This window comes from Protobothrops mucrosquamatus, unplaced genomic scaffold (genome assembly GCF_001527695.2).
Source record: "Protobothrops mucrosquamatus isolate PMUCROS unplaced genomic scaffold, P.Mucros_1.0 scaffold412, whole genome shotgun sequence".
Classification (NCBI taxonomy): Eukaryota; Metazoa; Chordata; class Lepidosauria; order Squamata; family Viperidae; genus Protobothrops; species Protobothrops mucrosquamatus.
The window spans coordinates 331,694-344,648 of record NW_015386741.1 but is presented as its reverse complement, the minus strand read 5'-3'; the positions used below and the strand labels follow the sequence as shown (position 1 = coordinate 344,648).

General features: G+C 37.4%; 1 protein-coding gene across 1 annotated transcript in view; it reads left to right on the top strand.

Moving 5' to 3' along the window:
- THSD7B (thrombospondin type 1 domain containing 7B) overlaps window positions 1-12,955 on the top strand; it is a 414,472-nt gene that overhangs the window by 137,684 nt on the left and 263,833 nt on the right. The window contains exons 5-6 of the mRNA XM_029284181.1: window positions 671-826; window positions 2,656-2,853. Coding sequence (XP_029140014.1) covers window positions 671-826; window positions 2,656-2,853 — 354 coding nt within the window. The remainder of the gene's footprint in view (window positions 1-670; window positions 827-2,655; window positions 2,854-12,955) is intronic.

Sequence of the window (12,955 nt, the reverse complement as noted above, 5' to 3'; positions counted from 1 at the left end):
TTTCCAGGATCTTCCCAGGTATTGATATTAGTAAAGTATGTAGACTATGAGACTATGTTAATAAAGTATGTAGACTATGGGGAAGCTCCAAAAGAAGATGTAATTGTTTTAGATGTGCATGCAGTGACATGCTTACTGGCTAAAAGGTATTAGTGCATGGGGATGCTTGGATAGAGATGTAGAGGATGTCGGGGAGAAAGAATCCTACAGATATTCTAGGCAATGATCAGTGGAATCTTTGAGGTAATAAGAGAACTTCATGATGAAGGGTGGCAGAGATGAAGCAACAACACTCATAATCAAGGTAGTAATATATAAAAAAACAGTGAGACTAGAGGTCAAGATTATAGGCAGGTTCATGGGAAAGAATTGTGGTGTCCTGAACTATAGATCTAATAAAACATTTTCTTCAGAACAGCAGGTACTGTGATCCTGGTCAGAGTATTTTTTTTAAAAAAAGAACAATCAAATAATTAAAATAGATAAGTATAATGTAAGAAATTTTATTTCTTCTGATTTTTACACTATTGTTAGCTTGAAGTCAGACATACCTTTGGTTGCTGCAGTGAGAATCTGCCCATAGTAATGCATTTGAATTTGGAAATATTCAGCAATTTAAAGGAATAAGCTACACAATTTCTTCTTTTATGTTTTTTTTCTCTCTCTTAAGTGACTAGACCTGCGGAAAAGAAGCTTTGCCTTTCTCCTGGTCCTCCTGCGTCTCAACTGTGTAGCATTCCGTGTCCTCCTGAGTGTGTGGTTTCTTCCTGGTCAGCATGGGGCCCTTGCGTTCATGAAGACTGCCAAGAAATTCCAGGAAGAAAAGGTGCATTTGAGAATAAGTTCAACATAATGTAGGGTATTTCTTCAACCTGATGCTCTGCAGATGTACTGGATAATGTTTCCTTTCAGTTTCCCCTGATGTGCTTGACTTTTTATTCCCTTTATAAAGTGTGCTTCTTTCCTGGGTGTCCTAGTTTTTAGCAAACCATAGTTATTTTGCAAATCGGAATTGCAATCCATGATTAAATTAGCCAAGGGTTTAACTTGGCCTATTTTTTGTTTCGTAAGAAAGAAGTCCAAGATCACACTCACCAGCTATCCAGTCCCTTCTTCTCTCCATATAGATCTGCTATTTAAAATTAGGATTTTATGTGCAATGCCTACTCATACAGTGGAAGTGTTCCACTTCACAACAGGGGTCTCTCTCTCTCTCTCTCTCTCTCTCTCTCTCTCTCTCTCTCTCTCTCTCTCTCTCTCTCTCTCTCTCAGTGTGTGTGTGTCAAAGTGGATAAGAGGATGGATATGGCATCAGATTGTAAGCCCCATTCCTTTTGAAAGTATGCAATTTTGATGCAATACAAAAAGGGTGGTAATTAGTTCATATCACTGTGTACATCTTACCTGCTTTGACCTTTTTCTTTAGACACCACTATCTCAAAGGTTCACTAGAGCATGGGGACCTCAAAGTCATGAAATGAGTCCATGAAGCATATGAGAATGAGTTTCTGATTAAAACTAATGTACTGAAAGCAGAGAATATTTATACCTCAGAGTTGAACTGTGGGGTCCTCTGTGCTCTCTGAGCTTGGTGGTTTTCTTGCAGATGTTTCATTACCCAGCTAAGTAACATCATCAGTGCTAAAGGAGAACACCATTACCTTCTAGCACTGATGATGTCACCTACTTTGGTAACAAAACCAACGTGCTTTATGCCAAATTCTGATTTGCACATGGTATTGAAGTATGCATACATGTAAGCTCCTTCCCACCTATTTAACAAATGTGAAATTTTTTAAAAATGGATTTCTTTAAGCATCACATGGGAAAGACTCTGCCTGCACTCTGATTACTCCAACAGTATATACTTGCATAAAGTAAACCTAGAAACCAGTAAAGGCATAAGTGGGAGTAAAGTTGTTCAACTACATTTCCCCAGGACAGAGGTAGGCAACCTTGGCTCTTTTACGACTCGTGGACTTCAACTACCAGAATTCCTGAGCTAGCCATGCTGAGGGGAAGGGAGAGGTTTCCAAGCTCAGCCATGCTGGCTCAGGAATTCTGGGAGATGAAGTCCACGAGTCATAAAAGAGCCAAGGTTGCCTACCCCTGTCCCAGGAGTTGAATATTATGTGAAATGAGCTCTATTATGTATGGTTTGTTATTGAACAAGATGAATAAATAATCTTTTTCATAACAATGCAAATATGTAGGCATAATGGAGAAGCAGTCATGTTCGCCAGCGAGTCTATCCTTTTTCCTACATTCCCTCAATACAAATGTGGCACGTGCTAATGTGTAATTTCCTACATGAGAAATAGTGAGGGAGAATCGGAAAGTGGGGGAAAATGCTTTATCAGTCTTCTTTTCTAAAGTGCACAAGCATGGTTTGATCTTCTTTAGTACGTGCAATGTAACCTGAGAGATTTTTAACAGCACCTTCTTGTCATTTCATCGTAAATATGCAAGGCAGCTTAAAAGTTAGCAGAGCTGTCTAGCCAAAGGCAATGAGCTAGAAATGTGAGAAAATGTGTTTCTTACCTCTACTGCATTTGTTCATTTTCAAGATGGATTGACAGTTGGAAATTATTCAGTATTGTTTCTTCCTTCTTATTTTAACTATTTGCCTTCCCCCCCCCCTTCCTCTCCTCTTAGGTTTCAAAATGAGGCACAGATACATTGTTGTGGATTCCATTGGTAATTCTGAGAATTGCCCACATTTGATAGAGGCTATTCCATGTGACAATCCAATGTGTTATGACTGGAGCATTTCAGAAGGAAACTGCTTCCCTTATAATGGAATATGTGGACAAGGAAACCGTGTATTGTATGCCCAATGCAAGAACAACAATGGTATGTAACTCAAAGATATTTCATTTAAATATATGCTATATTGTGAGGTCCTTGCTACTGTCTGAGTTTGGTTGTTTCCTTGCAGACGTTTCATTACCAAACTAGGTGATACCATCAGTGCTAACACCATCGATGCTGCTTTAATATTCAAGATGTTTTATACTGTCTATCTTCTAGAAAGAATGCCATGATGTACATCTTAAGTTCAAATATGGACTTTACTAAAGTTTATGCCTCATTTTGTACCACATTGTGTCTTATGCAAGCGTGTTGCTTAATAATTTAATCAGTTCTTTCTAGCAAATCATTCTCCTTTTTGTGGACTTCCACAAAACCTTAATTGCCTCAGTATGAAGAAAAAAGAGAGATCCCCACAGTGAAAATTTCAGGGCTGAGGCCTAGTTTTCAATGGGTTGCCGCAGGGATTTAGCTCCACATGTATAAATGATAGTTATATTGGCCTCAGGCAGGAGGTGTTGGGGGAGATTGGATGCTACTGGGTTACAGGTAGAATTTGTACAGTGGGAAAAAATGCTGGGGATAAAATCCTTGATTGTATTTGTGTAAACACAATGCCAAGGGAAGAAAATTGCTCTTATCGAATGCATTGCAATGCAGTGCGCCAAGGCTTCATGGGCTTCATGGGATTTGGAAAGAAAACCAAGTATTATCTGTTTGTGGTTCCAGCTTATTACTTTTTGGCCAGCCTTATAATTTAAAGCATAAAAACCCAAGTTCTGATGGATTAGCTTGTAGGCTTCTCTAGTCCAGTTTATTGCACCACTCTTTAGCAAATGGGATGGCATTGGGGAAGATGTTGAACTTAGACAGGAGAATAAGGGCTCTCTTCCACCATCCCTTCCCCACAAATTGTGGGGAAGTCATGCTTCCCATGATTCAGAAGGTGGCAAACAGCTATTGGTATTAATAGACATTGATAGCCGGATCCTCCATAAACTTTGGTTGGATGTTGCTAAATTGGCTGTCCTTACCACAGCTGCTGGCAGCAAATTCCACAGTTTAAATAGGAGCTGAGTGAAAAATCATTTCATTCTGTTGGTTCTGAATTTTCATGCAGTTATTTTCAGGAAATGATCTCAAGGGGTTTTTTTTAAAAGAGGGAGGGAGAGGGAGAGAGAAACTTCTCTTTCTCCACAGTTTGTCTAAAGCAGGGCTTCCCAAACTGTGAAAGATATCTTCCTTGAGGAGGTGCAAATAGGGGTGGTGTTAGGAACTTTTTAGTTTTACAGAGTTGCAGTAAGTCCATGTTTCTCACAGTTTCATTTTATAGTTTTCATTGTTCATTTGTGTTCATTTTGGTGTTTGGATTTTTAGGGAGGTGTGTGCACTAAGATTACACTATAGGAAGGTGTAAATGCCCCCCCCCCAAAGCCCTCTAAAATGAATCATCTTCGGTGTTGCCCAAGTACTTCACCACTAATAGGACTTCAGATCAGTGTGCTCATGTTCCACCTCTTACTAAAGCATCTAGAAATAAAGTTGATGTTGTCTCACTGACCCAATTAGACCTATAGCTCTGAGAATGAGAATTCTTTTTTAAATAATAATTTCCTTGAATATATTACAATTAAAAATATAAAAAAGTAAAAACAAACTAAAAAAAAAAAAGAATAAAAAGAATAAAGTGCAGAAAAAAAGAAAAAAAAAAAACAAAGCAAAAGAATTAGAGAAATAACTTCTCCCTCCCTCACAGCAGGTGTAAACAATTTAAGTAATTTATCACCTTCTGTTTAAATATAACAAATTATTTCTTCTTCCCATATCTCATCTCTTATTTATAAACAAATCCTTAAAGCTTGGTTGTTCAGTCTTGGTCAGCAAAAGTCCATTAAGGATTACCAGATATAATAACATATCTATTTTAACTGTGATAAGCAGATTTAAATAGATAAATAAAAGAACTTTGTATTCCTTCCTTTTACTTTAATAATCTTAATGTCAACCGAAAAGGAGCTCTTTGAAACCACGAAGAGCTTCCAGAGGGAGAAGAGAAAAAACAAACTGAGCACGTCAAGGGCTGGGTCTCGAAGCCTTCCCTATCACCGAGCTCGAAGCCAAACCCCAATCCGAGCCACAGCAAATTGCAATCACCGATTTACTCAAAACAGGAAAAAGAGGGGGGAAACCCTGACCTTGTCAGCCATTGCAGTGGTCATTAGAGTGCCAGGCAGTGTTCAAAAAACTAAAGAGACTCTTTGCAGTTGAACCAGTCCTTAAGCACCCTGACCCTGGACAACAATTCATCATTCAAGCTGATGCAAGTGACATGGCCGTGGGTGCCGTTCTCTTACAAAAAATATCATGGAGGGGAGTTACAAACTTGCGCTTACACCTCCAGGAAATTAACTGACATCGAGACGAGGTGGGCAGTTGTCTCTGTCTGTCCGAACCATGAAAACTTAATCTTTAATCCCTTTAATTAATATTCTAGAACTTGATTTCTTTTCATTTCTTTTTCTTTTTCTCTTCTCATAAAATCTTTGAAAACATTTGCTCTCAATATTTTATTAATTTTCTATTATTACAGTTCATTAGTGCTTGATGAACGATGTGTTGTCTGGGTTAATTTGTTTTGTTTAGTAATACAAGTTAAATTCTTACTTTCTATCCCGTTTTTCCAGCTGTTGATAAAATAAGTTCCATGTTTGAAAATATTCTGTATCTTCCTTTTCTTTAATTCTCAGTGTAAGTCTATCCATTTCTGCACAGTCCAGTATTTTCTTGATTATCTCTTCATCCACTGGTGTTTTTTCATTTTTCCAGTACTGAGCAAATACAATCCTTACTGCTTTAATACATGTAATGTTACACTTTGTTTATCATTTTTTTCTGGAATTATACCTAATAAAAAAAAGTTCAGGTTTAAAGTCTATGTGTTTCCCTAACATCTTTTCTAACCAAGGATGTATTTTTGTCCAATTTTTTTTTTTTTTTGCTTTAACACACATCCACCACAGGTGATAATATATACCAGGATTTTGATTACATTTCCAACATTTACTAGACATATTTTTAAACATTTTTGCTAATCTGACAGGTGTTAAATGCCATCTATAAAACATTTTATATAAGTTTTCTTTATACAAAGTTGCCATTGTCAATTTATAGTTTCTTCCCCAAAGATTTTGCCATTTCTCCAATTCTATATTGCATCCAATTCTTTTCGCCCATATTATCATTGTTTCTTTCAAAAGAAAATCTTTGAAAACTTTAAGAGGTCACTTCTATTAAGTCCAGTGTAGACTAATTATCCAAATCACTCTTTTGATTTGTTATTTGTATATTCCTTTTAATTATTAAGACATCAGCCACTGTCATTTGTATATCCATGTTGCATCTTTTTTGGTATCCTTCTTGTAGCCTGTCATTTTAAAATCCACTTTCAAATCAGTCTCAGTCTTGTCTGGTAGGACTTGTTCCTCTTCCATAACATCTTTTAAACACAACCTATCTATAATGGCATGCATTCTTAAAATTATTTAGTCCATGGTTCACAAATATTCTTTAGTATTCTTTTATAAAGTATTTTGCTCCATTCCATATTAGTAAATAAAATTTCAGTGTCCTTCCCATTTAATTGTAATCTTTAGTCCTTTCTAATTCTCAGTAATTTTGTGTTCATACAGTTGTGATCTTGATTGAAATCCCTTGATTCCCAGTCATTCATCTCACAGGTTGACCACAAAAAAAAAATCTCAGTTCCTGGAGTCTACTCATAAGTAGCAGCTATCCAAAGTACAACCTCACAATCTGCCCTTTTTTGTTGGAGACTTCATCTGCCAGAATTTGCTGTTTGGCCATCAGTCTGCCAAACTGATGGCCAAACTGCATTATCATCCTCCTTTGGGATGTCTAGTTTGCATGTATCCTCACCAGAAGTTTGAGAGTGACAATCCTCTGAGTGTAAGCAGAATTGTCTCTCTGCTTTGTCAGTTATATTTATAATAAAGCATCAAGAGAAAATTCTTTTTGTGACAGCGGTGTGATTTATTTCCAAGAATGGATAACCTTCCTCAAAGAGGTACATCAACATTTGCATTCCTTTCTAACCATAGCCTATACATGCAGACACAAAATTTACTACAAGGTTTCATGACTCATTACTGAATAGTTTGTCCCATAATCTGAACTGGGAAAGTGATTTTAGTGCTCTCTTCAAACCTCATTGTATAATCGGAATGGAGTGGAGTGGAGTGGAGTGGAGTGGAATGGAATGGAATAGAATAGAATAGAATAGAATAGAATAGAATAGAATAGAATACTTTATTTGGCCAAGTGTGATTAGACATACAAAGAATTTATTTCCAGTGCAGAAGCTCTCAGTGTATATGTAAAGCAACAGAGTTATAATAATTATAATAATAATACTAATAAGAGGGAGTAGTAAAGGAGATAAGGATAATAATAATACTTCAGCCATACAACATGGATAAACATACTTAGCATAAGATAGTATTGTGAGAATTAGTTGTTCAGTAGAGTGATGCAACAAGGGAAAAAACTATCCCTGGGTCTAGTTGTTTTGGCATGCAATGCCCTATAGTGGCGTCCCGAGGGGAGAAGTTGAAATAGTTTGTGTTCTAACTATTGGTTCTCCATTTTAAAAGGATAGTTCACACCATAATTGGCTTCTTTGAATGACATAGGAAACTATGATTTACACGGTCTTTTAATCCTAGTATCTGAGAGGAAGTGGGGATACCTGGACATGAGCTGCGTCACTGATTGTTTTATCCATTGAAATCAAGACTACTAATTTTACAGTGCTGCCTCTGAAACCAAGGAGAGTAGAAATCTTTTAAATGAACAGAATTTCCCCTTTTTGCCTTTGGTAAGCTTCATGCTTCAAATGCTTACATGCGCTCTCTCTCTCTGTCTATTTCATTTTGCAATCTCATTACAACTTTTTTTTTAAAAAAAAAATAAGGAATGTGATTCATGTTTCCAGATTCTGATGATATGTAAATGAAAACATTGTGCTGAGTAACATGATATTTACATTGCAGTGTTTCAGACCCAGAGGATGCTCAATTTTCAGCCCATGAATAATGAATGAGCCACATTTTCATGTGAAGTTTACTAACATGTTGCAGCTGCTGTTTTCCTAGGTACATTTTGAACCTATCCCGGAGCTTAATTATTTTTGATAGAGTGACTATTGTCAGATCACACGATTGTTTTCGGAAGGGCCTATTCTCCTGTTTTTAATCAAATGAATGCTACCGTATAACTAATCCTATCCAATCTAAATCAGAAACATGCAGTGTCTTAGTGTAAACATGGCACCAGAAATATTTCCAAGAAGAAACAAGTGAGACTGATTATCAGACTGGCAAAATTACTACGTGAACTGTGAATCATTCTCTTCTTATTCCACTTTTCTCTGTTTTCAGCAGTGCTGTGTTAATCAGAGCTTCATTGACTTTACAGCACGAGCCATTTAAATCAGAATATAAGGAGTTTAATCTGCTGTGTTAATAGGATTGCTGTGGGCTTCTCCATGTGTTCCAGCAAAGCTTTGTCGGTGCAAAAATCTAAAAATTGGATACTGCCATTGAATAATAGGCGGAGGTTTGATTTCTGTGTGATGATTGGATGCTCCTTGGGAATGATGAAAGAAAGTTGCACTGAGGAAGTTTTGCTGGAATGTATCAAGAAACATGCAACGTTCGTGATCTACACTTCGGTGCAGACCGTCCTGAGCCTGGAGAATGTCAAAGAAAGTATGTACAGAGGAGTAACTAAGAATAAAAGAATCAGGACAACCCTAAATAAAGTTATAAATCTGTACTCAAAGTAGCAACAAGGAAAAAAATGCAAAATGTTATTCCTTTGGATTCAGAATAAAATTTTAATATAACGACCAAAATTAATTCCTAAGTTGGGTCTTAGCATAGACTTAATGCTCATAGAAGCAAAAATACAGAAAATGGATTTTGGAAGGAAAACTCATTAGTAAGCAACTGGGGTGTGTTGAACCCCTTTCATAATTTACTGTGAGCCTATATTTTACCCAATCAATTTTCTTTTTGTCTTCCTTCCTCTTCTACGAACCCTATCTTGGATGTCCAAGATTTTCCAGGAATGTTTATATTAATCTTGTTTGGAGAATAAAAATGATATTATGATCTACATCTATAAAATCTTTCCCACATTTCTTTTATTATCAATCATTTCTAGCAAATGGATCTGTTGGAATTATTGGCACTAATACCAGTCTTGAATGGGTTCTATAGCTTGGGGTTTTTTTCCCCCTGGTTCTGGTGAAAACATTTTTGCTGAAAGCTTGAAATCTTGGGTACACTCAGTTCAGGGACCTAGATAGGTAGTATTATATTAGCCTATTTCATGTTTACTTTCCTAATGTAAAACATTTTACCTTGTAAGTTAGGTTAGGCTAAGTGATTAGCCGAACTCACACAATGAGCTTCATTAATGAATGGGGATATATGCCATATAACTTCATTTGTCTTTCGGTTTATGTCAGTTGATGGGATTTCTTTTTTTAATGAAAAGGTTTTTTTTTCTCACTCTCTGAACAAGCTTGACAGGTATTGTCAGCTTGATGTAATTGCATTGTACTGTGTACCATTGTAATGTCATCCATCTCTGTGCTTTTTTTAAAAGTCAGACTTATTTTTGATCCTGTTACATGTACTGTACTCCAAAAAGCAGCTTGTAGGAGAGATAGAGTGATAAATTCCTTCTCATGCAAACAACCGTGACCTCAGATTCTGACATTAAGACTCGGCACCTTTGGCTGTGAGCGTTAAGCCTGACATGGATATTTAGTTTAAGTCTCTCCATTTCTAGTTCTCCTAGCAGTAGCACCAAAAACTGGAGCCCTTCTCTGTCTTTAATTGGCTGTGGTGTTCTTAACTGAAACTATATTAGGATGCTAGATATGAGTCAAATTGCAAGTGACCTGCATCTGCCTATCACAGATAACAACCCTGTTGCAGTTTCCCACGACTTCTCACAAGGCTGCCAACAGCATAATAATACTAAGTGACCCTGCCAAGTGTTTTGTGACTCCCTCTGAAATTTGGAAGTAACTTGTCTAACAGCCACCTCTTTCTTTATGAAAAGAAAATACATATAAATATGTATTTTGCTATGATGGTCAGATGCCTACATCTATAATATGTTTGCATTTCTTTTAAAAATATACTGCGGAGCTTATTTCCTTTTAAGGTTGCTGTTTTTGTCAGGGAAAGAAAGCTGTTGATTGATACAACACGTGTTTGTTCTGGGGCATCATTTCCTGGCATGCAAAATGCTTTCAGAAATCTATTCACATCATTGTGAATAGGTATTATATTTCCAGTGCACCATTGCATCAACATTTATTTTGTTTTCACATATACCTCTATGGAATTTCAGGGCGGCCTTTGGATCTAATGGCACCCAGTTGTTTTCCAGATTTGCAATGTTTCTCGACCTTCTATTCTGTAATGGAATAGCAGATTTTTATGAAGGCAGACAGGGAGACAAGTCATTTCCTTGACATCTTTGCTCTCAGAACAGTGGTCTTACTGTGTACCGCTAAGTCTGAGTTCTAATACATGTTTCAAATAATGAATCATTCTGGTACCTTTCTTTTTTAATAGATGCTTGTTATTGTTCTTGATAGTTAGGTACGAAATGCTGAATATAAGGTTGGATGGATGATTAGATATTTTATTGCTGTCCAAGGTCAGGGATATAAAAAGAAAACATTATAAGCACAACCAAACAAGAAATGGCAAAGTGTATGAAGGCAATATTAAAATTTAAAGGTAAGAGTCTGGTTTTGCAGCCATTCTTCTCTTCTGTTAAGGGTTGTGCAAAAGACTTTTTTGATTTTCTTTAAGGCGCTTTTAGATATATTTGGCGTTTTTTGCTAACTTACCCAAATTTGGAAAGAATACAGAATAAAACCATTGTGGACCATTCAGTGGAAGGGCTGTTCATTAATCAAGACTGTCCATTCACTTCAAGAGATAATAATAATAATAATAAAATTGGAAGGGACCTTGGAGGTCATCGAGTCCAATGCCCTGCTCAGGCAGGAAACCCTATACCATTTCAGACAAATGGCTGTCCAGTCTCTTCTTAAAAACTTCCAATGTTGGAGCATTCACTGCTTCTGGAGGCAGGTTGTTCCACTGGTTAATTGTTCTAACTGTCAGAAAGTTTCTCCTTCGTTCTAGGTTGCTTCTCTCCTTGATTAGTTTCCATTCATTGCTTCTTGTCCTGCCTTCAGGCGCTTTGGAGAATAGCTTGACTCCTTCTTCTTTGTGGCAGCCCCTGAGATATTGGAACACTGCTATCATGTCCCCCCTCGTTCTTCTCTTCATTAAACTAGACATACCCAATTCCAGCAACTGTTCCTTATATGTTTTAGCCTCCAGTCCCCTAATCATCTTTGTTGCTCTTCTCTGTACTCTTTCTAGAGTCTCAGCATCTTTTTTACAGCACGGTGACCAAAACTGGATGCAGTATTCCAAGTGTGGCCTTACCAAGGCATTGTAAAATGGTATTAATACTTCACGTGATCTTGATTCTATCCCTCTGTTAATGCAGCACACTGCTGGCTCATATCTAAGTGATTGTCCACTAGGACTCCGAGATCCCTCTCACAGTTACTACTATTGAGCAAGGTACCCCCTATACAATACCTGTACATTTGGTTTTTCTTGACTAAATGTAGAACCTTACTTTTTTCACCATTGAATTTCATTTTGTTAGATAGCGCCCAGTGCTATCAAACTTGTGTACTCATAAAAAGCCGGTCCATCCTTATGCACATACATAAAACTATATATAGGTAGTCCTCGACTTACAACAATTTGTTTAGTGACCATTCAAAGTTACAATAACGCTGAAAAAGCATCTTATGAATGCTTTTCACACTTACAATCGTTGCAGCATCCCCACGGTCATGTGATCAAAATTCGGACTCTTGGCAACTGCCCTGTATTTATGACTGATGCAGTGTCCCGGGGTCAAGTGATCATCTTTTGTGACCTTCTGACAAGCAAAGTCAATGGGGAAGCCAAACAGCCATGTTACTAGCTTAACAACTGCAGTGATTCACTTAAGAATCGTGACAAGAGAGGTTGTAAAATGGGGTAAAATGCACTGAACAACTGTCTTGCTTAGGAAATTTTGGGTTCAGTTGTGGTCGTAAGTTGAGGACTATTATGTCTTGCTTATCAACAGAAATTTTGGACTTAGTTGTGGTTGCAAGTCGAGGATTACCTGTACTAGGCATCCTGATTCAGTCCAGGAGCTATAGCCATTATCCGGTCCTCTTTTCCTGCCACATATACCTAGGAATGATATATTCCTAAAGTGGCACACACTTTTAACCATCATGCAGAGGGAGGCAGAGATAGTGAAAGAATTAAGAAACACAAAATAACCCGTCTTGACTCTGCAGTATATAAGACAAGATGAAGGAAAATTCTGGCAGACTTTCAAGATTTTGTTATTATATACTACAGTAATTGAGTTCCAATAGTTCTTGCAGCATCTGATGTGTGACCTGGCCAATTCAGGAATCAGATACTGAAAGGATTGTTAGAACTTGACTTGCTGAAGGATTGTTACAACATCGAGAGCAAACGGACACACAAGCAGCAAAACAACACAGTGCCATGGCACATCTAACAGCATTTGGGACAAGGTTTGCCTTGCCAGAAGCAACTAAGCAGCTTATACCCCAATCAATATTTCTTTAGTCTCATGGCAGTTTGTCAGAGAAGTTTGGAAGCGTATATAGAATCAGTTTTACATTTTTTTACAACTCAGTGTGAATGGTTTATGGCAGGTTAACTGGTAGAATTTCCTACAGATTGGTCCAGGGAAACTTTTGTTCCGCTGAAAAAAGGGGGCAGCCAAATGGGTCTGTGCTCCTGAATAAGGAAAATGATCTGTTGCTGGATAATTCCCAGCTTTTCATGCAAAGTGGTAGAGCTATATTTGATAATTCAACTAGGAGAAGGAAGCAAACGGAGAGATTTGCCAGCTGGAACGAGGCACCTGTAGAGTTCATGAATGCCGATCAGATTTTTCAATTATATGCCGAAGGTGTTGA